The sequence below is a fragment of the Balearica regulorum genome, chromosome 14 (assembly GCF_011004875.1).
Source record: "Balearica regulorum gibbericeps isolate bBalReg1 chromosome 14, bBalReg1.pri, whole genome shotgun sequence".
NCBI classification, from domain to species: domain Eukaryota; kingdom Metazoa; phylum Chordata; class Aves; order Gruiformes; family Gruidae; genus Balearica; species Balearica regulorum.
In genome coordinates, this window is record NC_046197.1 from 14,913,449 (window position 1) to 14,938,416 (window position 24,968).

The following is a 24,968-nucleotide window of genomic DNA, read 5'->3' on the forward strand; positions in this document are numbered from 1 at the left end:
ATACACTGCAGTTTCTGCCTTTGCTCTCCATTTCCAGCAGAGCGGGATGGCACGAGCCCTGGAACAAGTGGTACCACAGCGGGACACACCACTGCTGCTGGCTTGGGGTCTGGGCAGGCTGTCACCCTGCCAGCTTCCCACCCTGGCTCCAAGAGTGCCACAGCTTCTCAGCAAGATGCACTGCCTTTTCCCATAAGGCAAACCCAAATTTCTCTTCCCAGCATCAGAAGCAGCGCAAATAACAGAGACGATATTTTCCTTTAGACCTTTTGACTTTTAACTCCCTGAGGTTGCCTTGGCCAGCAGCAGCAGGGGACGGCAAGGGCAACGGAGACGATGCTTTGCTATGTGACACCTGGGAAGAGGCAGCCTGAGCAAAGCCATTTCACGGAATAGGTGCAGCCCTACTGGGCTCAGTCCTTGGACGAAAGGATGGCCGTGGATCCCACCACGGTGACTCTCCACGGTCAGAAATACCCCGACCCCCAGGAGCTGCCTGTGCTCAGCCGCTCCTCCCACCCTGGGGTTCAAGTGACCTCGGATCCCCCTCCAGGAACCACGCTCCCCATCACTCCTACTTTAAGGAGACTTTTCTGCCGCCATTTCAAGAGATTAACTTTTTTTAGCACTGATTTCCCAAACAGCCCTGCTAATGACACCCCACAATGGTGTAAATTATTCAGCAGCGTGAGGATAATGCGAGCAGCAGCGATGCTGGCGTGGTGCCTGGCTGTCTCCAAGCGTGGGCTGGCCTTTGCTCCTTTGATCTCTCGGGTGGATCAGCAGCAGCTCGGCATCCGCTGCACCGCTGCCATCGGCACACGCCAGGCTCTTTTTTCGGCTGCAGCCCCGCTGTCGGCATAAACCAGGCTCCTGAGTCCCAAGACACAGCCAGGGAGGAGCTTTGGTGGGGCAGAGGACAGCCAAGCCCAGCCAGCTGACAAAGGCTCTGCCACAACCTACTTGCACAAATGCATTCAGCAGAAAAAATTATAGTTTTCAGAGCAGCAAAGCTGAAACACTTTTATTTGAAACCTTCAGCGGGGGGGGGGGGGGGGGGGTCATGTGTGCTGCTACGGGGAGGGAAAAGCGCAGGGTCTGACCCTGGCTGCCTGCTGGGCTCCAGGTCTCCTGCTGCCCCATGGAGCAGGCTGCTCCCCAAGCCCTTCTACCATAAAATGGTTTGGGTTGGAAGGGACCTTAAAGACCATCTAGTTCCAACGCCACTGCCATGGGCAGGGACATGCTCTGCTAGACCAGGTTGCTCAAAGCTCCATCCAACGTGGATGTAAAAAAAGAAAAAAAAAAAAAAGAAAAAAAAGAGGGAAAATAAATTTTAAAAAACCCAAAGAGACAAGTCCCAAAAGTTGTAGCATGTCCACTGGCATTAACGTCCCATCACCCCACAGAGCCTTTTCACATAAAAAATAGATCGCATTTATTGATTAAAGATACATGATTCATGTGCAGCACACCAGCTCTTCCACCAGGCAGCTACACATGCTGTACGCTGACAACATCCATAGGCACAAGACGTGTACATTAATCATTCCTATATTTACACAGACAATTTCCATGGTTACAGAGCAGCCTACAATATACGAGTGTCAAGTTTTTGCGTCCATCCGGGTCCTGTGTCAGGTCCTCCTGCTGTGTGCCCCACCGGCACGCCTGGCCCCATCTCCAAACATCCCCTGCTCACCCCGATAAAGTGAAGAACTGCAAAAAAACATTTAATGCTGCTGTGATATCCCAAGCTCCTCGGAAATGAGGTCTTCACCACAGACTGTGAAGTGAGTTTGGATGCCAGGAGCCCCACCAGCAAACCCACTGATGCCCAGTGCCAGGCTGGGGACATGCCCTGGCACACAGCTGTCCCCCAAAATGTGGCCAGCCTTCTCACTGGATACTGACAGAACTGGGGGCAAGCATAGATGTCCTCTGCTCCTCACAGCATGCCCTCCTCTGCCAAGGGTGACATTTCTGCACTCAGACTCAACCTTTAAGGGCCACACTGGGGTCAGCACACAGCGATGGACGCGAATATTGCACTTTTCCCATCTGCAGAGTGCCCTGGAGCCCCCTCCTCCCAGCCAGCTCCCCCTCGCAGACCCGGGTGTTTGCTCTCTACCCCCACGGTGTCCTCCAGATGGAGGACATGACTTAAAGCTTTGCTCTGCCCATAACCAAGCAATGCCAGAGCAGCTGAAACCTTCACCAGCACAGACTTGTTGGAGACGAGGTGAGCTCCAAGGATGCAATGAGAAGGCGAGGGGCTGGAAAGGAACAGCGACGTGACACAGACCCACCCCACACCTGGCCGTGGCATGGGGCACCCAAAGCAGAGCCAGCAAAGGGGACACAGTGCAAGACACTGAAACACCACACATCGAGGAGGCAGGCTGCAGGGACATTGTTCTGCACAGCCTTCTCCTCCCAGAAGCGGGTCAAACACCAAAAGTAACCCCAAGCCTCACACATCCTCCCTCAAAGATGGGAACGCAGCCCACCAGCACTATATTCACGCTCCTTTCCCACCACCGCCAGCAGCCTTTGCCCACCCTCCGGGAGACACGGCTGCGGCGGGATGCGGGGATAACGGCTCCCCAAAGGAAGCCGCTGTACTGCCGGCGTTTGGGAGATGCTGTGTTAGCAGGGAGTTCGGCCCAGACAGGGGGTTGCAGAGGGGTGGCTTTCACATCGCTAGGAAAAGACATCCCATGGAGGATGCATTTGCTCTCTTGTCTTAAAAAAAAATAAATAATTAAAATAAAAAGAATCCAGCAGAAAGTGAAGGAAACTCTCCAGGGAGGAAGCTGAGCTCACCAAGAGGAAGGAAAGCAGCAGCATGGCAGGGACCGTCCCCACCAGGCATGCACCAGCCACAACGCAAGAAGCAGCAGTAGCACAGGGAGAAGCACCAGAGAGCTGCCTCCTACCAGGGGATGCGGAGCTGGGGTGGAGGCAGAGTGAGACCAAGAGAGAAAGGGTAAAAAAAACATATTATGGGGTTTTTGTGTGATTTGACATTCAGTAATGGCCTGCAGATGCAGCCGGAGCGTGCCGGGGCCAGCTTGGGCACTGTAAACATGGTGACGTATTTTTGCAGCATGTGGGTAGCAGGTGGTGACCCCCAGGACATCCCCGTCCCGTGCAGGGAGAGGCTCCCAGCTGAAGGCATCCAGCTCAGACCCTCACTGTGGCAGACCCCATTTGCTATCCGCACGCCTCGGTTCCTAATGCTTCTGAAAGCCACGCGTTCAGTATGTGCGCTAGATGGGGGTAAAAAAAAGTGTCACTACTAAAAGCATGGGCCAGGGTTCAGCAAACCCTCCCAGGGCTAGGAGGTGCCGTGCCCGGTACCCAGCTCCGGGCCCTGCTCAGCCCCCAAGGTGGCTGGAAACAGCTGGAGCCCGGCAGGAGCCAATGCCCGTGTCCGGGGATCCCACCACGGGAGAGCTGGGGGGCCCCGGGATGCTCCACACCTTGGGCTCCATCCACCATCCCCGCAGGGCCGGGGTGAGGAGGCAGCTCCACACTCTCCAACCTGAGCTGAGGTTTCTCTGTTGCTGTAAAAATAAAGTGCTGAGGGGGGAGGAAACTGGCACAAAAAAAGAGCAGTCCTGTTCCCCGCCCTGACTGAAGGGACGGGGGGAAATATGGAAAGGTTGGGATTTAAAAAAAATAAAATTAAAATCTACATCCAGGATTCCTTACCTCTCCACGTGACTATTTACAAAGGTGCCCAGGGGGGCTGTTTTGCTGTGTCACCTGCCCAAAAAACCCCCGAGGAAGGCACTGCCCCACCCCCGGGCCGTATCCCACCTCCCCGGCCGGATCCCAGCACGGGACCTTGCCGCATCCAGAGATGGGTGGCCATGACGCGGGGCAGCCCCATCCTCTCGCAGACCAAACCCACCACATTTCCCAGGAGGAGAGGGGAGACCGTCCCCAGGTCACCAGCAGCGCCCAGTGCCCGTGTGCCCCCAGCACAGCATCTGGAGGGGCCGGCGGGGCAGCGGGACCGTCACTGCATCAGGATACTGGTGGTGTTCACCACAGCGGCAGCGGGCGCAGCCAGCTCCACCAGCGCCTCGTACGTCCCCACCACAAAACCCACGAAGCCGAAAAGGCTGATGGCGATGTCCTTGGCGATGACGAGGGGGTGCATGCCCTCTGTGTAGTAGGTGGCAATCTCCAGCAGCGGGGGGAAGATGAGAGCCAGGGCGCTGCTGCTGACGGAGCCCACCAGCGAGATGACGATGTCCAGGCGTGGGATGAGGATGGCCAGCGCACCTGGAGAAGGAGTGGACAGGACGTTAGTGCTGCCGGCTCCCGGACAGCAGAGACCCCCTCCCCTGAGTCAAACCAAGCAAAAACCCACGGCAGGGAAGCCATCTGCTTGAATCATACCTCTGCCCTTTTCCCTGACACAAGAGCTTTGAAGACGTTGCTGCGTGTTTTCCAGCAACTTCTCCCCAACAAGCAATTAAGCCGTTGCATTGAGTTAACAAAGCGCAGCATGCAGACCAAACCCTTTCTGTCACCCTGGGCACAGCCGCAGCGAGCTCCAGGGCTGAGCAGGACTCAGCCACAGCAAACAGATGCCGCTGGCAAAAGAGCGGCTGCCAGCACCCCCGCAAGAGCCAGCACTCCTGCTCCCCACACCTGGGGAGCTGTAAAGCCTCAGAAACCCCATAAAAGCAAGAAGAAAAAGCTATTTCCCCCCACCCTGAATAAATCCGTGTGGTTTGCATGCGTTTAGAGCTGCTCCAGCAGCAGAGCACCTACAGCACAGCCCGGGGGAGAACATTTGTTAGGTAAAAACTGCAGCCAAGGAAAATCCCCCTGGGAGACTTCTGATAGCTCACACTTAGCGGCTGCAAACTCTGGCTCATTCCTGCTCCCCCTCCTCCTGCTCGGGACCAGGGGAGGATGGAGGGATACTGCCTTCTCCTTCCAACCAGCCCGCAGCCTCTGGGCTCCTCTTGGGGCACCACAGTGTCGGTGTTTGGGGAGCAGATTTAAAATAAAGGATCATCAAGGTCCCATTTTGCAACTGAGCAGCGCCCTGCAGCAGGCTCACACACGGAGCAAGCTCCGCATCCACAGCAGCCTCAGCTCGAGAGCATCGCTGCTGCTTTTTGGTCAAACAAAGCCTGAGGAAAAGGCAATCAGAGCTTTGTATAACAGAAGAGCATCCTCTGAAAGCAAAGCAGACTTCAGCACTTAATCAAAGCGACCAAGAGAAATCAATTGGTTTATTGCCTTGAAAGCTCTGTTTAGAAATAGGAGACAATTAGAACCAAGGCAGCTACAGCCTCGGTGGAGAAGGGATGTCTCAGAGGTCCTTACAGGGGGGATTTGTTCACTCCCTGGCAATCAGCTCCAAGCAAGAGAGGCTGTTGGAGCCTCCCTGAGCCAAAGACCACCTGCAGCACTGCAGGAGATGGAAGGCTTGGGAGACTCACAACGGGCAAAGACACAAACAGGAGATGCTCCTGCACATCGCCGCCACTCCAGCCCTGCTGTGATCTGGATAAGACTAGAGATGAACCATCCCTCCACCATGGGGAACAGCAGCAAAGGTCCCCAACCGAGCTGATGTGGAGGAAGTTTATCCCGTGCTCAGCCCTGCACAGAGCCAAAGGAGCGCTCTGCCAGGTCTCTGCTGCAAGCAGAATCCCCGCTCTGGCAGCCTGTGGGGAGAGCAGAGCAGCCGACCACCAACAGCATCCTCAGCCCACCCCACACTGCTCTTTGGACTCAAAGTAAACAAAATTATCAACCCCCCTCTAAACCAAGCAGAACTGAAGCACCAGCTGCAGTCCTCAGCCTCCAGGGGACACGGTTGTGCTTTCCACAGGTATTAATTCAAAGGGGTTTTAAGTGTGCTGGTTTTGAAGTCTAAGCTTAAAAGACACCCATAAACCAAATTGCATCCTCTCTTTGGAAGACAAAGCCATGATGTGGGCTTGCTCTGCAGCCACACAATCAGCTGATGAATATTCATCCACCCCTCCAATCGCTCTTTTCCTTGCCAACAGCCACAGCGATCTCTTACGTGGAAGGGTAAGGGGAGGAGGTACAAAGGAAGCAGCATCCTTCCACCAACACCTCTGCTGCCTCCCTAACCCCGAACAGAAGGGTACAGCCACTGCTGGTGCCTAAAGCCACCCCATCACTCCAAGCCTTCGCTTCCCTGGCCAGGCACACCCCAACACCCTCCGGGAGAGGTTCCCATCCCGCAGGCAGGCTCCAAGCCCGACCACAGCACCCAGGTGGGCAGAGCACACGGTCCAACACAGCAGGATTTCATCCCTGCGCTGTCCCTCCAGCTGTGGGCATCGAGGCAGAACGTGTGTCAGGAACTCAGCACAGAGGAGATGAGGCTTTGCCCACCTGCGTTAATGCAGCATTTCTGGCTCGCCATTAACCACAGCCCAGAAACCGGCAGCCCTCCGCTCTCAGTCAGCTCCACCACCCTTGAGTTAGCGCCACGCTCCTCAAGCACAAACCAAAGCCAGCTGGGATGCAGGGCCAAGTCCCTGATGCTCAACTCTAGTGCATCAGCAGCGTCAAGCCATGAAGAAAAGCTTTTTTTCAGCAGATGATGCCTGGGACCTCAGTCAAGCGTCTCAGTTGTGCTGACAACAGCAAGGATTTAGTCTTCAGGAACCAAAGCCAGCCAAAATCAGATATTCCTGCACCTGATTTGCTCCACACCTTTCCTGAAGGTCCCCCAGGCTTGAGCCTGGCACCCTGCTCCACCAGAGCCTCACCAAACACCATCAAGGGAAAGGGACCACTTGGGGCTGATCCAGCTAGACCTGCCCTGTGGCCACAGGCACCCCGGGGCTTTGGTTATGAGTCATGTACCACTGTCAGTTGTCTTCTGCTGTGCTACACACTGCAATGAATGTGTGTGTACAAGGACACCCGTTCCATTGCAGTCAGGGACCCCTTTCCAGTCATTGCCCCATCATGGAGGAGCCTGGCTGCACAGTGTCTGTGGAAAACAGGACTCCAGACTCCCTACTGCAAGGGCTTTAGTAGCAGGGTGAGGTAGCAAGTGAGGGGCGAAGGGTCTCAGCACCACCGGCCCGCAGCAGCAATAGGGGTGCCATGTCCTCATAGGGGAACTCTGACACGCTGCTTTCTACTCACAGGTCACGCTGACCAGGGCCACCCTGAGGAGCAGGTTGACCAGCAAGCCCCAGCGCTCCGACATCCGGGCAACGAGGGGAGGGATGACGATCTCGGCAGGCACATAGAACTGCACGGCGTATGTGAAGAAAATCCCGATGGAGAAGAGCAGCTTGACGGCTTGGTACAACCTGCAAATGAGAAGGAGGAGACCCAGTGAGACACATCCTTGCTCCAGCCCCTGCAGCAGCAATGGCAGAAAGCAGAAGGGGAACACTCTGCCAAGAAGGACTTTTGTGTCCCAACAGTATACCCTCCTGAACGCTCTCCTGTAAAATTAGGGATGATGCATTCAATTCACAGAGATCTTTCTTGGGCAAGACTTAGCAAGGAGACAATGCAACCTCCAAGCTGGGGCAACCCACTCCCAATCAGGGGCTTTACTCCTGGCTTTGGGTAAGGAATCATCAGGCCAGAAGTTGGACCAGCAGCCTCTCAAGTGCTGCTTCCATTTGGGAAACCTCTTGGGCACAAATATTGAGAGCTATTTGGAGAAGAAAAAAAAAAATACTGTCCTGATCCTCACTCATTCAGGGGCACCTGAATGAAAACTGAGATGTCCTTGGCCAAGGAGCCTGACTTGTTCTCAACAATCCAAGGCAGCTCCCTACATTTCTAGATGCTCACATGTGTCACGCTGCCCTCGGCCGCACAAAGTAACAAGTCCTCCAGGCACTTCACTGCCTACAAAGTGACACTCTCTACCACCCTCTCCGCTTGACCAGGCTGGAGTCTGCAAGGTCTGCAGTGACACAGAGTGGCCTTCTTCATGATTGCCCCCAACAGACAACACCAAAATATCTACTAGCACTGGTACTGCCAGGAGCTTGCAATCCTGACTTTTGGCCAGCGGCCCAGAATGAAGTTGCATCCATCACCTATCCCAGAGGTTCCTCACCTTGACCTTCACAATGAAATCCAGCCTCTGAGCTGAAGGAAGAAAAAAAAAAAACCCAAACCAAACCTCCTTTTCTCCTATTTGTAACCAGCTGGATTATACTCTCCATCTTAAAACAGGAGATGAAGAATAGCTTCAAAGAGGCTTATCAGCTGCAGCCATGAATATTTCAGATTTGGATTACTATTTGGCTTCTGAGGAGGGGCAAGAGGACAGCACCGCTGGGATAAATCTGGGCTTACAAAGCAAATACGATGCAAAGTTCACCATCAACCTCACTGCAACTCAACCTCCTCTATGCAACAAAAAAGACCAGCTATTTTGAGCTATGCAGAAGGAAGGCAGAGCACAGACTGCAAATGGCACCTTAGGCTGACCCTGAGTCAGATCTCACCACATCCCAGATCCTACAGCGATGCGGCAGTGCGGAAAGGAGAGTGCCTGTTGCAGGTGGCCAAAATTCCACTTCCCATCCCTGTCTCTGTCCTGAGCTCCCTCACAGCAGAACAAGCCTCTCAAAGAGAAGCGATATCTAGTTACATCACATATGGTCCGACCCATTCCCCAACTCAAGACATGCTGACCAAGCAGTAAACATGGGTCCTGGCCACACCACTTGGGTAAATAAGAAGTAGATCCAAGCTGAGGAAGGTATCTGGCTCCTCCCGCCTTCCTATACATGTTTACCTTCTTTGAGCCCAAGCCAGTGTCCCCTGTATGTTGGTTCTCAGCATCCAACTGCTACAACAGTCCCAAACCAGACAAGTCCAAGTATTCACATGCAAGACAACTTTGAACACTAGTGGCAGAGTCTGGTGGAGTCAAACGCTTCCCACAATAGCAGAGGATGGAGTCAGGATTCGCTTAGCGAATTGGATGTTATCCAAGTCCACGGGACCAGATCAGATGTATTCAAGGTTGTGGCCAACATCAGCCTGAAGCCACTTTATCATCTTTAAAAAAGCAGGGTGATCAGGGAGAGGTCCCACTACCTGGGAAGAAGAATCATATCCACCTTCAAGGATCAGGGAAGCTACAGGCTAATTAGCCTCACCTCGATCCCCAAAAAAGTATGAGCTCAAAGTCCTCCTGACATCCATTTCCAGGCACACGCTGGACAGGGTGAATCCTGGCCACCAGGATTTGCCAAGGGCCAGTCATGGAAATATCCTCAATGGTGACCTGGATGAGCTCTCAGCCACCCAGAGCAAACTAGCAGCAAGTTCACAAGACCGAATTGGAGAGAATGGTTGACATGCCTTGGAGCAGGACCTAAACAACGTGGTAGCACAGACAAAGTTAAAATGCAAACACAAAATCCCACCACGTGGGAAGGGCTGGGGTCCGGCTTTCCGTTTGGCCAGGAGAACAAGACCTGAAGGTCTTGGTGGGCAGGAAACTGAGCATGAGCCAGCAGCAGGACCTTGCAGTGATTAAGGTCAATCATATACTGGGCTCTGTTAGCAAAACCATGGCCAGTAGGTTAAGGGTAGGGATTACTCCCCTGTTTGGGGCTTGTGAAGCTGCATCTTGAGTATTGTGTCCAATCTGGGGCTCCCAGGACAAGACAGACATTGACCTACCAGAGCAAGCTGAGAGGAGGCTACTAAGATAGTTGGGGCTGGAGCATACGACATACAAGGAGACACTGTGAGACCTGGGCTTGTTCAGCATGAAGAGAAGATTAAGGGGGATGTGATTACTGTCTACAGCTACCTAACAGGAGGGCATGGAGAAGACACGGACAGGCTCTTCTTGGAGTTGCACAGCAGAAGAAGCAGGGGCAATGGGACAGAGCTGCACCAAAAAAGGGTAGTTAAGCACCAGAACAAGGGCCTGGAGAGGTGGGGAAACCTCCCTCCTTACTGACACTCAAAATTTAAGTTGGCCCTGCTTCAAGCAGGTGGGTGGACCTGATAATCTCATGATGCCCTCTCCAACCTAAATTATCCTGTGATTCCAAAGGCAAACTAAAGACAAAGTTATCACAGAGTCCAGAGTGTGCCCACTCATCCACACGTGACTTCAGTGCACGGCAGCCTTAAGCCACCTACGCCACGGCCTGCATATCTTATCACTGTATTTTCAGTTAAGTGATGCTGTAAAGCCATAAAGTGCTCCAAGGCAATCCATGCTTAAGAGATGTTACTAAAAAAAGTACAGAATAAAGTTGAGTAGCAATCTTTTACAGGTCAGGAACCAGGACAATAAGTTCAAAGGGCATTTTAAATATCAAGAAGAGGAAGAGCTCGAGCTCAAGCGCGAGCCTTGACCCACAGAAAACATGGGTCCACATAGGACCCTGGAGAGGCACTGCTCTGCCACCACAGGAACGACCTACTTAACCCAGAGCGCCATGCCAGGCCATCCCAACAAGCTGCAAGAAATGGTATACCCTCCTTTGACCGTAAGGTCTGTCATTCCCTGCCTCCAAGCAGCCATAAGCAACCAAACATCTTCCCCCTCACTACAGCATTTCTTCACTCTTCAGACAGTGGGGTGAAGCAACCCTTCTGAGGATGCGAGGAGGGATTTCTGCATAGCAGTGCGGTATTTCAGAGGCTGTGGTTAGACCTGAGCGCTGGGAACCGACACACTCCTCATTTGAGGAAGCTGTGGTTATAGAGAAATGAGGCTGGAGAAGTCCTTAGTCATCTTGTAACTCAACGATTCCTGACACGTTCATCGAATCTGTTCTAGAGATCACTGGGTGATGACTACAGCCAAGGAAGGATGCAGCATCTCCACCACAACCCTCGCCTTGTCTCCCACACTGCAGGCAAACCCCACGACTTCTCACCCACAGCCCTTATGAACAGCTTCTGCAGCCCAACGCCTTTTACTGCTGGAGAGAAAACCTGCAGACAAAGCAGGATGGGCAAAACACTCATTTTAAGAGCAAGTCGTCACCCATCACCTACAGTTTAATGCATGGGAACACAGTGGTCAAGGCTTTAGCCCAAGTATCCCAGCCCTTACTTTAGATAGCCCATTTCCAAGGCCAATATTTACAGCTTCCATTGAATGTTCTGCCAGGAAGAAACATGCACAAACATCGAAGCACTTTGTGAGCTGAGTCACAACAACCGCAGCATGCCTTTCCCAGAGGCAGCCTGCAGGAGCCCTGCCACGTGCCCAGGCTTCCCCAGGCGCTGCTTCCACACGGCTACTCTCTTCTCCCTCTCTGAAAAACCCTACAGCTTTTTTTCCAGAAAAGTACTTTGACAGAAAGCGTGGATACTCCTAGAAACGTGCATTTGAAATAGGATATTTCTGTATCCTAGTGAGTCACAGAAATCCCGTTACCTTCTTCTAAGGGAACATCATCCTTTAGAGCAAACAAAGCTGAGATTTCCCGCAGAAGCCCCTGGGCAGTGTCACAGGTCAGCAGCCGTCGTTACAGGCTGTGGCGTGACCTGGTGCCCTGCAGAGCCCAAGACCTGGGTCTGATCTGCTTTCCACCTTCAGGAGCAGCAGCATTTCACCCCCTGCACACCTCACTACAGTTTGCTGAGCAGATGGGATTCACACCTACTGCGCTCCACACAGAGGGATTCAAACCTCAGTACAACACAGACTCGTTTTTCCACCAGCCCTGTTCCTCCTCACTGAGAGCAAGGACCTGGCAGGGCTCCTGGCCCCTGCAGGGGACAAGATAAGGCTCTTAGCAGAAGCAGGACCTTCTGCCACACCAACACCAACATCCAGCAGTACAGTCACTACACAGATCCAGTGTGAAAGCCCATGCACTCAAATTGAAAGAAACCCACATAGCAATAATTACAGCAAAAACAGGCTCCGTTTTTTGGCTTTCTCCAGAGCTTCAACTGCACAGCTCTACAAGGTCAGCATGTGGAAGCCCACCAGGGACTCAGAATTTGAGTCCTGCCCAAATCCACTTCAACAGTGGGGAAGAGGCAGCAAGTCATGCTGCACAGTGTTGGGCAGCTGCTAAAAGCAGAGAGGATGGGTTGGGGAGGGGCACAGGCACCCCCAGCTCCAATTCTCACTCTGGTCTCTTGCAGGATTTTAAGCCAGCAGAGACATCAAAGAGAAACTGTTGAACTCCAGAGTGCTCCCAGGCAAACCCAGATAAACTGTGTTGCCACAGGACAACTTTCCAAGAAGCCTGGTGGCATCAAAGCGCCCAGCCCCAGCTCCACACCAAGACACAGGAGATGCTGCTGTGTGATAGGTACCTCTGCGGCACATAGAGCAGAGCTTCTCTCCAGCTCCTCCTCACCTGTCAGCACCACGTCCAGCCACACAGACACCCCAAAGCAGTGTGTCTTAAGAAGCAACAGAGATGGGTTTTTCAGGACTTCCTCAAATAACCTCAAGCGCAGCAAGCTGGAAAAGGCATTTGTTTTCAGTATTTGCACGCTCCACACTTCTTGTCTCAAAGGCAAGAGAAACTGCTTGCATTTCTCCTTTGGGATGAATATGGAGCCATGACAGTGAGCAACCACTCACCCCCAGGACAGACCAGCACGCTGCAACAGCCACCAGCCCCGGCAAGAGGAGAAATGACCCCTCCGGGTAAGCAGGTACAGCATCAGGCCATGCGTATTTCCACAGGGCCCCAGCCAGCGACCGCAGCGTCTCAAGAGGCCTCGCCAGATCCCGGAGGAGGACAGACAGGTTTGGGGAGCTGCAGAGCTCAGCCCCCACGGGAAGGAAGGGGTATCCTCATGGCATCAGCGCTCACAGGCAAAGCGCTGGCTCGAGACGAGCCACATCCAAGCAAAATGCGTAGCCCACGAGTGGGAGTTTGAGCTCCAGGGCTGCAAACAAGGAACACAGCCCACATGCGGAGACGTCACATCTCACCCCCCTCTGGGAGATCCCAGCTTTGGGTTAGTTTTCTGTGTGCTTCATCTGCAGAAGAGAAGCGGGTTTGTGCTGTTCAATGACCTTTCGATACTGCCACACAGGGGTTGTGTTCAACATCTCGTGGCCACAAGCCACAGGTACTGCCAGCCAGAGCACTGCTTAGTCCCCAAAAAGCAGCCACAAGGCTCCAAGAAAGAGGCAGGAGCAGCACGTGCCCAGGCAGGGACCACTGGGGACCCTGAGGAAACAGCCCTGAGCTGCAGAGCCAAGACAAAACTCCGACACCACAGCAACGAGCCTCTCTCCACCCTGAACATCAGACAACACTTGACAAGCTCCTTTGGACCGTTTGGTCTACAGCATGGTTGATCCTTCCCCAAGCTCACCCAGATTAGTTCTCCTAGGAACAACGTTCCCCGCTGCCCCCTCTCCTGCATCCCTGGCCGGGACCCTCCTCCTTCGCCCCTGGGACTCACCAGCAGTTGGGCAGGTTGAGTGTTATGCTGGCCTGAATGTCCGCCCCAAAGCGCAGGTACCCCAGGACGCTCAGGCTGATGTACAAGATGGTGACGATCGTCATCCCCACGTAGAGGATGACTGGGAACTGCTGGGGGTTCTTCATCTTGTTTTCCAGAGGCAGCACCTAGGAAAAGAGGAGGAGAAAGAGGATGACAGAGCAGCAGGTTGCCCCCATTCTTCTACACCCCCCAGCAGCAGGAGGGGCAGTCCCATGGCCAAGCACAGCCCCCCATGGCAGAGGGATGCTCCCATTTGAGACCTTTGGGCTTGGCATGGCAAGTCCCCGGCAGGGTCACTCATGCCCTTGCCTTAATGAAGAGACTCGCTCCCTCCCCTTGGCAGGAATCATGCCCATCAGAGCCTGGCCTCTTGGGGTGATGGTGCGCACCCATACATTGGTTGCATTGCAGTCTGCACCCCAAAGAAGCACGACCATGCCCACTGGGACAGGCCCATCATGACACATTATCTTATTTTCCCAAGCAGACTCTGGAAAGACCAAGATACTTTCTCCTCTCCCATCAAGTTTGTCCAGACAGATTTCAACCACACAGGACAATAAAAAAATAGGAAGGACAGAGGCAAGTCCCTCACCTCTATACTACTAACACTTGCTTTTAAATATAAAACTTCAGCAAACATTTTTATAGCCATCCTTGGGTGGCAGGGACTTCAAAGAGAGATATAGTGGCAGGGCTGGTGGGGAGGCAGGACCAGAAAAAATTTTATTTGCTTCCCCACCTCCAAGTCGTGCAAGGAGGAGAGCATTTGTGCCTTCGTGCCAGCAAGAGCCCTCTGCCCTGGGCAGAGCACTCAATAAACACTGCTGTAATGGATTTGGCCCTCTCCAGCCCTGTGTTTACACAGCCAGCTTATATTAAGAGATGAAAACATTTTTTCCTCCTTTGAAGGGAGCTCCTGGAAACAACCCACAGCATCTTAGCGAGCCGTTAAGCTCTCCACCCACCCACCTTCTTCCACAGACACAGTTGGTCTATTTACAGCATCCCGTATGAGAGGCACATGCAAATCCAGCCCCACAGCAGGCTGGGGCCACGCGGCTGCCAGAGGGAGATCTCAGTGCCTCCCCAACAGAGTGGGAAGGAAAGGATCACTTTTTTTTTTTTTTTTTGTGTCATGTTTTTTGGCCTCCCACTTAGGCAGATTCAGGATCCAGCCTGGTAACAAGAGTCAGGACGATTCCTCATCCGCAGGTCAGCCAGCAGAGCCAAAGGCAGCTGCCAGTGCAATTCCCAGCAGAGCCCAATCCACTGCCAGATACAGCCACCTTCAAAGCAGTAACCAACCTCCTGAGGTTTGGAGCATGTGCTGCTCCAGCCTCAGATGGAAGCAACAGGGTTTGACCCAGGAGATAGCCTGGAGGCTAAAGCTAACAGCATCATCCAGAATTTGGGCTACTGTCAGAGAAGTTCACCTGCAAATACAGCTGCAACACCGAGCAGGTGCTGCAGCAAGCCTGAGCACAGGCTGAGCCTCCCGTGCAGGCAGCCCCGCTGCCACACGCCGACTTACCACCCCGATGCCTTCGAAAGCAAAGATCGCTGTGCCAAAAAACAGAGGGTAGGTCTTCCAGGCTGCTGCTAGAGGCAGGGCACTGGGATCAGGAATGTCCTGGAAAAAAGCCCACACAAAGTTCAGATGCGGGGAGGATGGGGAGGACCTGGCCTCTTCCCACCGCTCCCTGTCACAGCCCCACGCCGCAGAGAAAGCCCTGTGGAGCAGAGGGTAACATTGTGCCCACAGGAGCGAGCAGCACCTCGCAGCATACGAACATCCCACCGCTGAGCTCCCCCCACCCACCAAAGCATGGGACATCACAGAAGCGACGGAGGGGAGCTGTACACACATACCCTGACGATGTACTGGTAGATCATGACAAGACTGACGAGCATGGCCACGTTGGCCAGCATGGAGAAGATGGACAGGACCTTGAGATTCTGGATGAACGTGAGCAGCACCACGAAAGGCAGCAGGGAAAGCATGTATAGCCGGGAGTCCATGGTGGGGGTCATTGCCACCGTCCTGTTCAAGTTGCAGTCATTGGTGGTCCCGTTTGCTGCAGATATGACCTGGGGAGGCACAGGAAGGCTTGATGAACCCCATCGCACGGGTCTGACAGCCACGGATCTCAACAGCCCATCCCAGGTGGGTCAGAATATCACCCCATCAGCTCACTTTCAAACACAGCTAGTTGATTAAAATCAAAGCAGCACAGACTTTCTGGTAGTTTTGAAGCAAATCCCTGTTACCTTGCTTGGAGCAGAGGTGGGATAGCTACAGCATCTCAGCTGAGACAGCAAAACCTGCCCAAGGAGACGCGCTGAGCACGTAAACCCAGCAGCTGAGCGCACCAAGGGCAGAGGTTGGTTTGCACTGGCCACACGGCCAGTTGAGAAGAGAGGAAAGAGGCCTTAAGTGCTATTTCCTCATGTAGCACTCAACGTCAGACACCCCTTCAGTCATCCAGTGCCCTGTTCCCATGCAAGGACATCTGGAAGCTACTGCTGGCCCCCAACTTCACTTTCTTCACGGGAAGCCATCCTTTCCTTGAGGTCTTTCATCCCAAAGGCACACCAGGCCACGTGCTCACCTCTAGAGACAGTTCTGCCCTAGGAACCAGCTGGCTGAGCCATCCCACTCAAGAGCACAGATGTGCTGTGGAGCACCAGTACAACCACAGCCAAGCTAGTTTGGGTACCAGGTGCCATCTGCCGCAGCAGCAAAGGGCTGCCTGCAAACTAATTGAACCTGCTCCAGAGCAAGTCCTGCCCCAGAGGACAGGCTAAAGAGCTTCTGCACAAATCAGCATCCTCCATGAGATGTGCAGAGCCATACACCTGCAAGGGCAGTGTTCCTCCGAGCCCCGGCCGGCGCCTCCTCTCCACAGCTTGCTACAAAGCCATTTTCCAAACCAAAGCTCTGCCCTGTGCTGCAACACCTCACCCGAGGTACCACCTGCACCATCACTCCCCATCTAACATGTTATTCCCCACCACAAAAAAGAAACTACCAAAACTGCCCTCTCCCCACCCAAAGAATTCCAAAACTGAAGCCAAGGGATTTCCCAGCTGTGGCCTAAAATGGGTTGAATTTGCAGGTTTTTGAAAATTTCCCTTGCAGCCTGAGCCAGCCTTCAGTCTCCACTGCGAGAAGCTGAGCAGAAAGCAGCTCATCTTGAAACAGCAGCAAGGGGCTGTTTGCAGGGAGCAGGGGGCCAGCAGCAGCCCGGCCCCGTGCATGCACCCTGCTTGGTCCTGCTCTCAGGGCTGTTGGAAGCTGGGAACAGGGACTCGTTATTCCCACTTTCTTACAGCGCGGGAGCCAGCCAAGTGGTTCAGGGTTTCTGTTTATTTCCTCCCGACACCTGGCAGAAGGAAACTCTTTCCCTAAAGATGTAATTAAGCTCCAGAGCCACGGGATGAGGCAAGAAACTGGAATGCAAACAGGTCCAAGAAAGGGAGAAGAGGAGCTCACAGCAGGTCTCAGTACCTTATACATTACCGTCTACGCAGAGTATCAACACACCTACTAACCGAGATGGGCAGGACACGAAAGGTACAGTCCTTCTGCTGTCACCTGCCTTCCCTCACTAGGAACAGCTCCCACTTCCCCTGGGTGATACAGATGGCTCCAGCGCCTCTTCACGCAGAGCAAACTCACAGGGACTCTCAGAAAAACCTGCCCTGCTTGAACAGGAAAACTAATCCTCCAAAATACCCGGGCAGAGAAGCAGTACCTTCCTGAGCAGCACCAGCTACGGAAACCAGACCTTTGGTGGAGAACAGGGCCGTGACACAGGAGCTTAGAGCAACCTAAGTGTCTCCACATCCCCTCTCGCCTTCCCCTTGCTCACAAAGGAGGGAGTAAGTCTAACCTGTTTCAGATTGTCAGCTAAAAAGACGAAGTACACACAGCAGAAACCCAGCTGAGTGATGATCAGGAAGAGTCCCACTACACGCCTAGAAAAGAAAAAAGACCATTTGTTAGCCAGGCCATACAGAAATGAGCCCGCTCGGGTTGCTTGGGGCTGCACTCGAGTGCTGCAGCCACGCTGCTCTCCCCAGGGGTTAAGATGTGCAGGTCAGAGCATGCCCAGCTCGCTTCTCCTCAACGGGAAGAGGACTGTACCTCCATCTAGCCTCGCAGACCTCAGGCTCTCTGATCTCCCCCTCCCACTCCCTCCATAAGGTCAGGACCAGCCTCAGAAGGAAAGTCACCCCCTTGGGTTTAGCATCTCCAGTCTGCTGCTGAATCATCGCAGCTGGAGACAACACTCCCCAGACACAGGAATAAGTGGATGTTCCCAGCATCTGATGTGCTACGTGATCTGTGGGAAACATCTGTGTGATGTGGGACATCCACAGGGCTGGTAGCGTCCCTGGGAGCAGCCATTAGACATGCTCGGTGTCTAGCAAGATGGGCCAGCGCTGCAGTACATCTTATTTACCACTCTGTTATGCTGCACTGACTTCTCCCATCTCGTTAGTATAAGCCACATTGGTTGGGGACAGGACTGGGTCAAAGACCCAGACATTACCCACCCCGGAGACATCAAGCACTCAGGGTAAGTGAGCCAAATAACGTTTTATGTCACTTGTGCTCATCTGCCAACACAGCTCAGAGACCAGCCGGTTCTTCTGTCCCCGTGGCAGCATTCACTGGGCAAGTCCCCTGCCCAGAAGGGGGAGGAGGTACCTTCCCCAGACAGCGTGTGTCCGCAGCCACGCGCTGGGAGTCGACTCCAGCCCGTACATCACTGCACCCCCATAGTCCACAAACTGCTTCTGGAACCTGTCCAGAGAAGAAGAGAGAAGGGACATCACATCAGCCCTGTCTGCTGGTTCCCAAGGCAAATGATGACATTAATGGCAAAACAGTTCCTGTGAAAAAGCCCAGAAGCAGCTCCCAAACGAGGCCACGACATGGGCAACTTGCTGCTGGGACACTTGGGAAAAAAGAACGAACCATAGGAGCAACAGTGCCGAGAAAGGGAGTCGCTCCTTACCTGTAGCAGAAGTGATGGGCACATTTCACCAGGATGCCCATGCAGTGCACAGCCACGACTCCCATCACCAGCAGGCTCAGAGGACCCAGCTGCAGGGGAAGAGAGGGGGAAGGCTGCACTCTGATGGCCAAAGGCAGAGCTGCATGATGGGTTTTACTTCCAGACAAAACCCCACGGGCTCGGTGAAGCTGAAGCACTGCTGGAGGCTGAACAGGAGCTTGGGTGCTGCTCCCGGGAACCAGCCCCCCCAGGACCGAATAACCTCACAGAGCGCCGCGAGCTTGGCAGGAATGATGCAAAAGAAACAAGTCAGGGCAGTTTGGGTGTAGCAAAGCGCTTCCAGGACTGTTTTTCAAACTACCTCGCACATCCCTATTACACAAATGACAAAGAGGTCATGGTCTGGACAAAGGAAGTTAGTTTTCTTTTTCAATTATTTTTATTTTTCAATCTGAGCAACAGGAAACACTGCATTGCTGGGCGAGGAAACCCAGAGCAGAGCAGCGAGGTGCCCCCACCTCTCACAGAGATGGCAGATGCTGGGGCATGATACACAGAGGAGCTGAGTTTTGGCACAGAAGTGGGGGAGAGATGTGACAGCGGCCAGGGGCTGCTGTTGGATCTCCAAGTGCAACCTCAGCTCTCAGGCAGCAAAGTTGCATCACATCCACTGATCTCGATACGGCCAGAGCTGTGAGGCTGGGCCAGCCCACGTGAAACCACACAAAGGGAACCACGCCGCCATCTCCCGTCACCAGCCTTAACTGCTGACCGATGGGGCTCGTTACACACGTGCTGGGCTCATAGGACCCTCAGGAGGCACGCAGCATGGACCAGCTGGGACAAACCAAGGTGGAGGCTGTGCTGAACCTGCCATGACCAGGGTGGGGAGATGCCACCAAGCGCAGCACAGAGTATTTTGGGAGAAAGGGGCTGATGCTGCAGGGGCCAGGGAGGTAACACCCAGCTGGGTGCAGACGCAGGAACCCAGCACCCTGCCTGACCCCAGCAGAGGAAACTGCAGCCCTCACTCACGCTCTGAACTCCTCGAGACCAGCCAGCACAACGCAGGAGCGGCAAGAACAGTCTCAGCAGCAAGCAAATCAAACCACAGACCCCAGGGCGCGAAAGCTTGCAAGCCACCGAGAGGCATCTCAGCAGGGAGTGGAGCCCTAACACCGTCCATGCAAGCTGCCCAACGCCCTGAAGCCACTCTGCCCCACGAGCCCCGCCACCGCAGGGCTGAGAGCTGCCTTACCAGGATGCCGGCATTCTTCACAGCCAGAGGCAGCCCCAGCAGCCCCGTGCCGATATTCCCCTTCAGGAGGTGGATCAGGGTCTGGTACCACCTGAGGGAGAGAAGATGCAGAGGTGACCATTGGCAGATGCCCACACCCACCCACACCACGCACAGTCTTAGCCCTTGGCTCGTCCTGCTCAGGGTCCAGGCGCCACTCTGAGCTTCTGCGGAGCGGCACAGAGGTCTGGACCCCATCCACTGAACGCTCAGTCCAGTGGGACCAAGGAATGACTGGAGGCAAAGACTCAAACAAACAGATTTTGGGTAGGCATTTGCAAAACCATCTTCAAGGCAAAACCTAGCGTGAGCACAGATCAGCACCAAGGGGCTGCACAACAAGAAAGTCTCGGAGTTGAAGGGATCGGTCTCCGTCAGGCAGGGACAGCACCTGGGTGAATAAAGCACGAGGAAGGGCATGGCTGCAACGTGCCCATGTATCCTCTGAAGCTGGACATGCTGTTTGCTCACCACAGCTCTCCATCGAGCCAAGCTGGAGCAGGAGAATACTGGGAAAAGCATCAAACATCACCTGCTGCCGGCAAGCCCAGCTTCACCGGAGCACAGAGAGCCATACTGGGGCAGCTGACTGCTTGGTGCCAGCACCCTGCAGAGACAGGGCCACAGCTCTGGCCTCACCGCCCCCCAGGAGGGATTCCCCATAAAACCACAGCTCCACCATCCTCCAGCAAAGCCGGCAGGGAGCCATCGTTACTTCCTCCACCCTCCCCAGGTGCCGGGTCAGCCCGGGAGGGAGGGAAGCGTCACTCACGTTGTCCCATTGGACTCCCCAAAGCGCTGGTAGGACTCGGGGTGGGCGAAGCCGTTCATGCCGCCAGGTGGGCTCCCCTCTGGCGTGACATCCGTGGAGCTGTAGTCGTTGTAGTCCTCGCTGTGGAGGCGCTGGGTGGACATGGTCCCTGTGGAGGGAGCAGCGTCAAGGGTGCCCAGCTCGACACCCCCGCTCTTGGGCTCTGTGGGGTCAGCCATTGTGCAGAGAGACCGTCTCGTACTGCCGGAGCAAGGTCTCTTCCAGAGCTTTTATACAGCAGCGCACTCCCGCCCAAGCAATCAAGGAGCTGGCATGTCCTAAGGTCAAAGGTGCATGGCACAGCACATTCCCACCACCTCTTCCTGCAGGCTCGGGTGCCCGTTTCGGGCACGCCCAGGTTGGACAGGCTTGGGAACCCCAGGCAGAGCCTGGATGCGACCTACTTCGTGCTGGGTGAAGGACCCGTGCACCTCTGGTTGAGGGCGGTGAGTGTGGCACCACAGCCAGACACTGGGAACGTCCCCAGCCCTGGTGTTCGGGACTGGGACTGCCGAAAGGATGGTCAGGAAAGAGCAACTGCTTTTATCCCACGCAGTTTGCTGCAAGGGAGCACCTTGCTCTTGCCGGGGAAGGGAAAGTTTCCTAACTTCTCTTTTTTTTTAATTGAAGACCTTTTACTAAAAAGAATAAAAGAAAAAATTGATTGTGCTCCATCAGGCAGGAGCACAGCCCATGTGCTGACAGCAAACTGCCCGCCCGAGGTTTCACACCCACGAAGGTGCCTAAGGGACCAGGGCTTATCCTGAGGCTTCCCAGGACGAGGCATCTGCACCACCCAGAGCTCTTGCTCCAACGAAAACCCCAGCAGGGTCCTGCGAGCCAGGAGCATGGGCACAAGTCCTCAACAAGGACACAAGCCTCCTGCCTTCGGCTGAAAAGCAGTCAGCTGGTTTAATTCCCACACGTGCTCCTGCTGCTTCTGCACAGCCTGCCACTCCCTTCCCAAAAAAATCCTTTGCTTTCTCCAGCCCCCCGGCTGCACCCAGCACCCTGACTACCCGCTGGGAAGGAGCACCAGAGGCAGGGATATTATCTATCAGCCTCTTGCCACACAGCCTGGTGATTCAGTCCCTGCCCCAAGGCTCCTCTGAGGTGTCACTCCCCCAGGCATCACCCCCACCCCAGCAGTCCCAGTCCTCCCCATCCTGTCCCCCAGTCCTGATGGGGAGCCGGCCCGGGGCTGAGCGGAAGTAGCAGAGAAATATCGCTACCGCAAACGGGCTAGTTTCCTGCCAGACGGCTCCTCGGGCACCCGCCAGGTCACACAAGCACCCACAGGATGCGACCCCGGCACAGACCTAAACATTTGGTTGTGCAGGGAAAGCTCAGCCCAGGCTGCTTGGGTCCTGCTCCATCCCCAGACCCCACAGGCATCCCCCTCTCCAGCACCACTCTCTGCAAACCTGGCTGCTACGTGCAAAAAACCTCCAAGAGCTGCAATCACTGGTAGGGTCCAGCCTTGCAACCAGAAGGGAAGCACGGAGTATGGGACTTTGCTCAACTCTGGATGCTTGCTCCAGATCCCGGCTGCTCGGGAGCAGTTACCCAGACCACAACAACGCTGCTTTATTTCCTGCAGCACCAGGCAACACTGGCAGCAGAAAGCAGGGCAAGTCCATCCTGCGCAATACCAGCCTCCAGAGCAGCAGCGAGCCCAGCCCAGGTTAGCTGGGATGTAGACGGGTGCTCCAGGGCTGAAGGCAGCGCAGGCATCACTCCTGCCCGGCCTCCTCCCTCACAGCCGGGCCACGTATTCGTGCCCTGAACCGGCTCCGTCACAAGCAGGGCAATCCGGCAAGGCAGGGATTGGGAAGAGCGGTGGCATTAGTTTACACAAGGAAAGCGTTAGAAGCTATTTGTCATCGGTGACAGACCTGGGGGGCAGGGGAGAGACTCGGGAGGCTTTGCCAAGCACCAAGGGCTGGTAGTGGGCAAGGACGGCAGGCAGAGCGGGTGCCACACATGGATACCCCTCCCCAAAGATGGCCTGCACGTTATCTGAAGTACCCAACAGTGATGTCCTCCAGATAAAACAACACGGTTACATTAGTCTGCCCGATTGCTCCCTGTGATTTTTTTAATTTGTTTTCCCCGAGCAGGCCCAGCTGCTTTTTGCTTTGAAGAGCCAGGGAAATGCGTTCATCGTGACTTGTCTTCTTTGTGTCTGGATTAAAGGTTGCATAGCAGCAGGGAGCAACCACTCAACTCCCCCGCAATCAACAAGAAGCTGCAAAACTTGTCTCATCCACACAATGAATATTTCAAACCAAAGCAAAACCTCACTACATCATTTCCTCGTCACTACAAAGAGCAAAGACAGGAACAGCCGCATTCGGTTTCCACTTTAAACCCAACTCCTTGGCCACTTTCATGTGCATTTTTTTTCCCCCCTACGCACACAAGCAATTTCATCGCGGTGAACAAAAGTGCCTAGGAAAGCTGAGGAGTGAGGGGGGGGGGTGTGGGGAGGGGGGGTGTGACAGCAATTTGTCTTTTGGAGTGACAACCCCACGCCAGAAGTCAAAAGCAAGATGCAACTTGCTGCTGACCCCAACAGCTCTCCCCAGCTGGGCAGGGGCCGCGTGCAGAATGGGTAACACGAAATCTTCCGGAAAAATGAGCTACACAGCAAAACTCACCACCGCTTCCCATCACGAGTGTTGAATCCTTTATTTCAAAAGCGCTGCTTGTAACCTATCTCAGCGTGGCACAAGGGAGAGCCAGCACTGCCAGAACCCCCTCTCGCCTTGCCCCACTCCCCTGCTCGCAGGGAGGCTGCGGCCAAGCCCCTTCCCCCGGCCGCCATGCCCACACCGGCAGGACACCTCCCAGACACAACAGCCGCACGGGCTGCATCCCCAGAGCATCGGGTCTCTCATCCCTGTGGGAGCGGGTGCTCCTGCAGCCCCAGTCACCCCCAGACTCATCTTCCCAGCGCTTCGCAGCATGGCCTGGTCCCCCCTGCCCGGCTTCTCCCCACAGGGAGGCTGCTCAGCACAAACCCCCCCAGTTCTCGCAGCTCCCCCCAAGCCGCGCTGCTCCGTTCCCCCTCCACTCTGCACCCCAACACAGCCGCACGGCTGCACCCCACAGAGCGCAGGGGCCCCTGCACCCCCCAGCTCGCCCTCCTTGCAGCACCACACAGCACCCCGCACCCTTACCAGCGCCTCACACCCTGGTGCACAGGGGAGCAAGCTGCACCCCCCGACACCTCACACCCCGGTACACACGGGAACAAGCTGCACCCCCCGACACCTCACACCCCGGTACACACGGGAACAAGCTGCACCCCCCGACACCTCGCACCCCGGTGCACACGGGAACAAGCTGCACCCCCTGACACTGTGACAGGGCCCCCACGGGCTGCCAGCACCCCTGCGGGGCAGCACCAGCACACGCCCCTGGGTGCCCATGCAGGGTCTAGGGAGACCCACACACTCACTCGGACTCTGGGCACCCTGAGGCACCGCTGCAGGCTCTCAGGACCCCCAGGGACCTCTAGGCACCCCTCAGTGCTGCCAGCACCCCAGGGACCTCTGGGCACCCACGCAAGCTGCCAGCACCCCCCCCACTTTGAGCGCTCCCCCACACACCCGGCTACATACGTGGGCTGCTAGGGACCCCCTGGACCCCCGAGTCCTGTCAGCACCCCCGAGCACCCACGCAGGCTGCCAGCACGCTCCTGCAGCCCTGAGCACCCCCCTCGGATGACAGCACCGCCAGTCACCCCAGCGGGCTGCCAGCATCCCCGGGACCCCGCTCACCCCGCCGGGCTGCCGGCATCCCGGGGCAGCCCTGAGCATCCCCGCACGTTGCCAGCCGGCTGCCAGCCCCCTCCCGCACCCCCGCGGGCCGCCAGCCCGCCCGGCACCCCCGGCCCCGCACCCCCGGCCCCGCACCTCGCCGCCGCCCCGCGCCGCCCGGCCCCGCCGGGCCCGCTCCCTCGGCCGCGCCGTCACGTGACAGCCAGCTCAGCTGACGGCGGCGCCCGCGCCTGCGCACGGAGAGCGGTGAAGGCGCGGGGCGGAGCGAAGCGCAGTGGGGCGGGGCGAGGAGCAGTAGGGCGAGGCAGACGGAGGGGCGGGGCGAGGCGAGGCGCGGCACTGCGGCGCCACCTGGCGGACGCGGCGGTGTCCGCGGGCGGCCTGCGGGGGGGGACACGACTCCTGCTGCCACGAGTGGGGCAAAGGCGGGCACGGCTGAGCCCGGAACCCCTCCACCCGTGGGCAACGAGGAGCACACCCCCCCCCGCGGGGCTATTCCTTGGGCAAGGCCTTCAGAGCAAGGCAGGCTGGCAAGTGTCAGGGAGTTAGATAGTCGCTGGGACGAGCGACACGCCCAGAGACCCCCGGCGTGG

General features: G+C 55.6%; 1 protein-coding gene across 2 annotated transcripts; it reads right to left on the reverse strand.

Annotated features, from left to right (window-relative positions):
• Positions 1–2,699: 2,699 nt before the first annotated feature.
• On the reverse strand, positions 2,700–24,656 carry LOC104640380 (proton-coupled amino acid transporter 1). Of its 2 annotated transcripts, none has more exons than XM_075766281.1 (11): positions 24,519–24,656; positions 20,552–20,701; positions 19,741–19,831; positions 18,483–18,571; positions 18,173–18,268; positions 17,352–17,436; positions 15,328–15,546; positions 14,990–15,088; positions 13,414–13,580; positions 7,168–7,337; positions 2,700–4,296 (listed from the first exon to the last, which is right to left on the reverse strand). In XM_075766281.1, the coding sequence occupies exons 2-11, from the start codon at positions 20,692–20,694 to the stop codon at positions 4,028–4,030; spliced, it is 1,428 nt and encodes a 475-aa protein (XP_075622396.1). In that variant the 5' UTR covers positions 20,695–20,701; positions 24,519–24,656; the 3' UTR covers positions 2,700–4,027. The 2 variants fall into 2 exon arrangements, with proteins under 2 accessions (XP_075622396.1, XP_075622397.1); XM_075766282.1 differs by having other exon boundaries at positions 20,552–20,699; positions 24,511–24,612.
• Between the last annotated feature and the right edge of the window lie 312 nt (positions 24,657–24,968).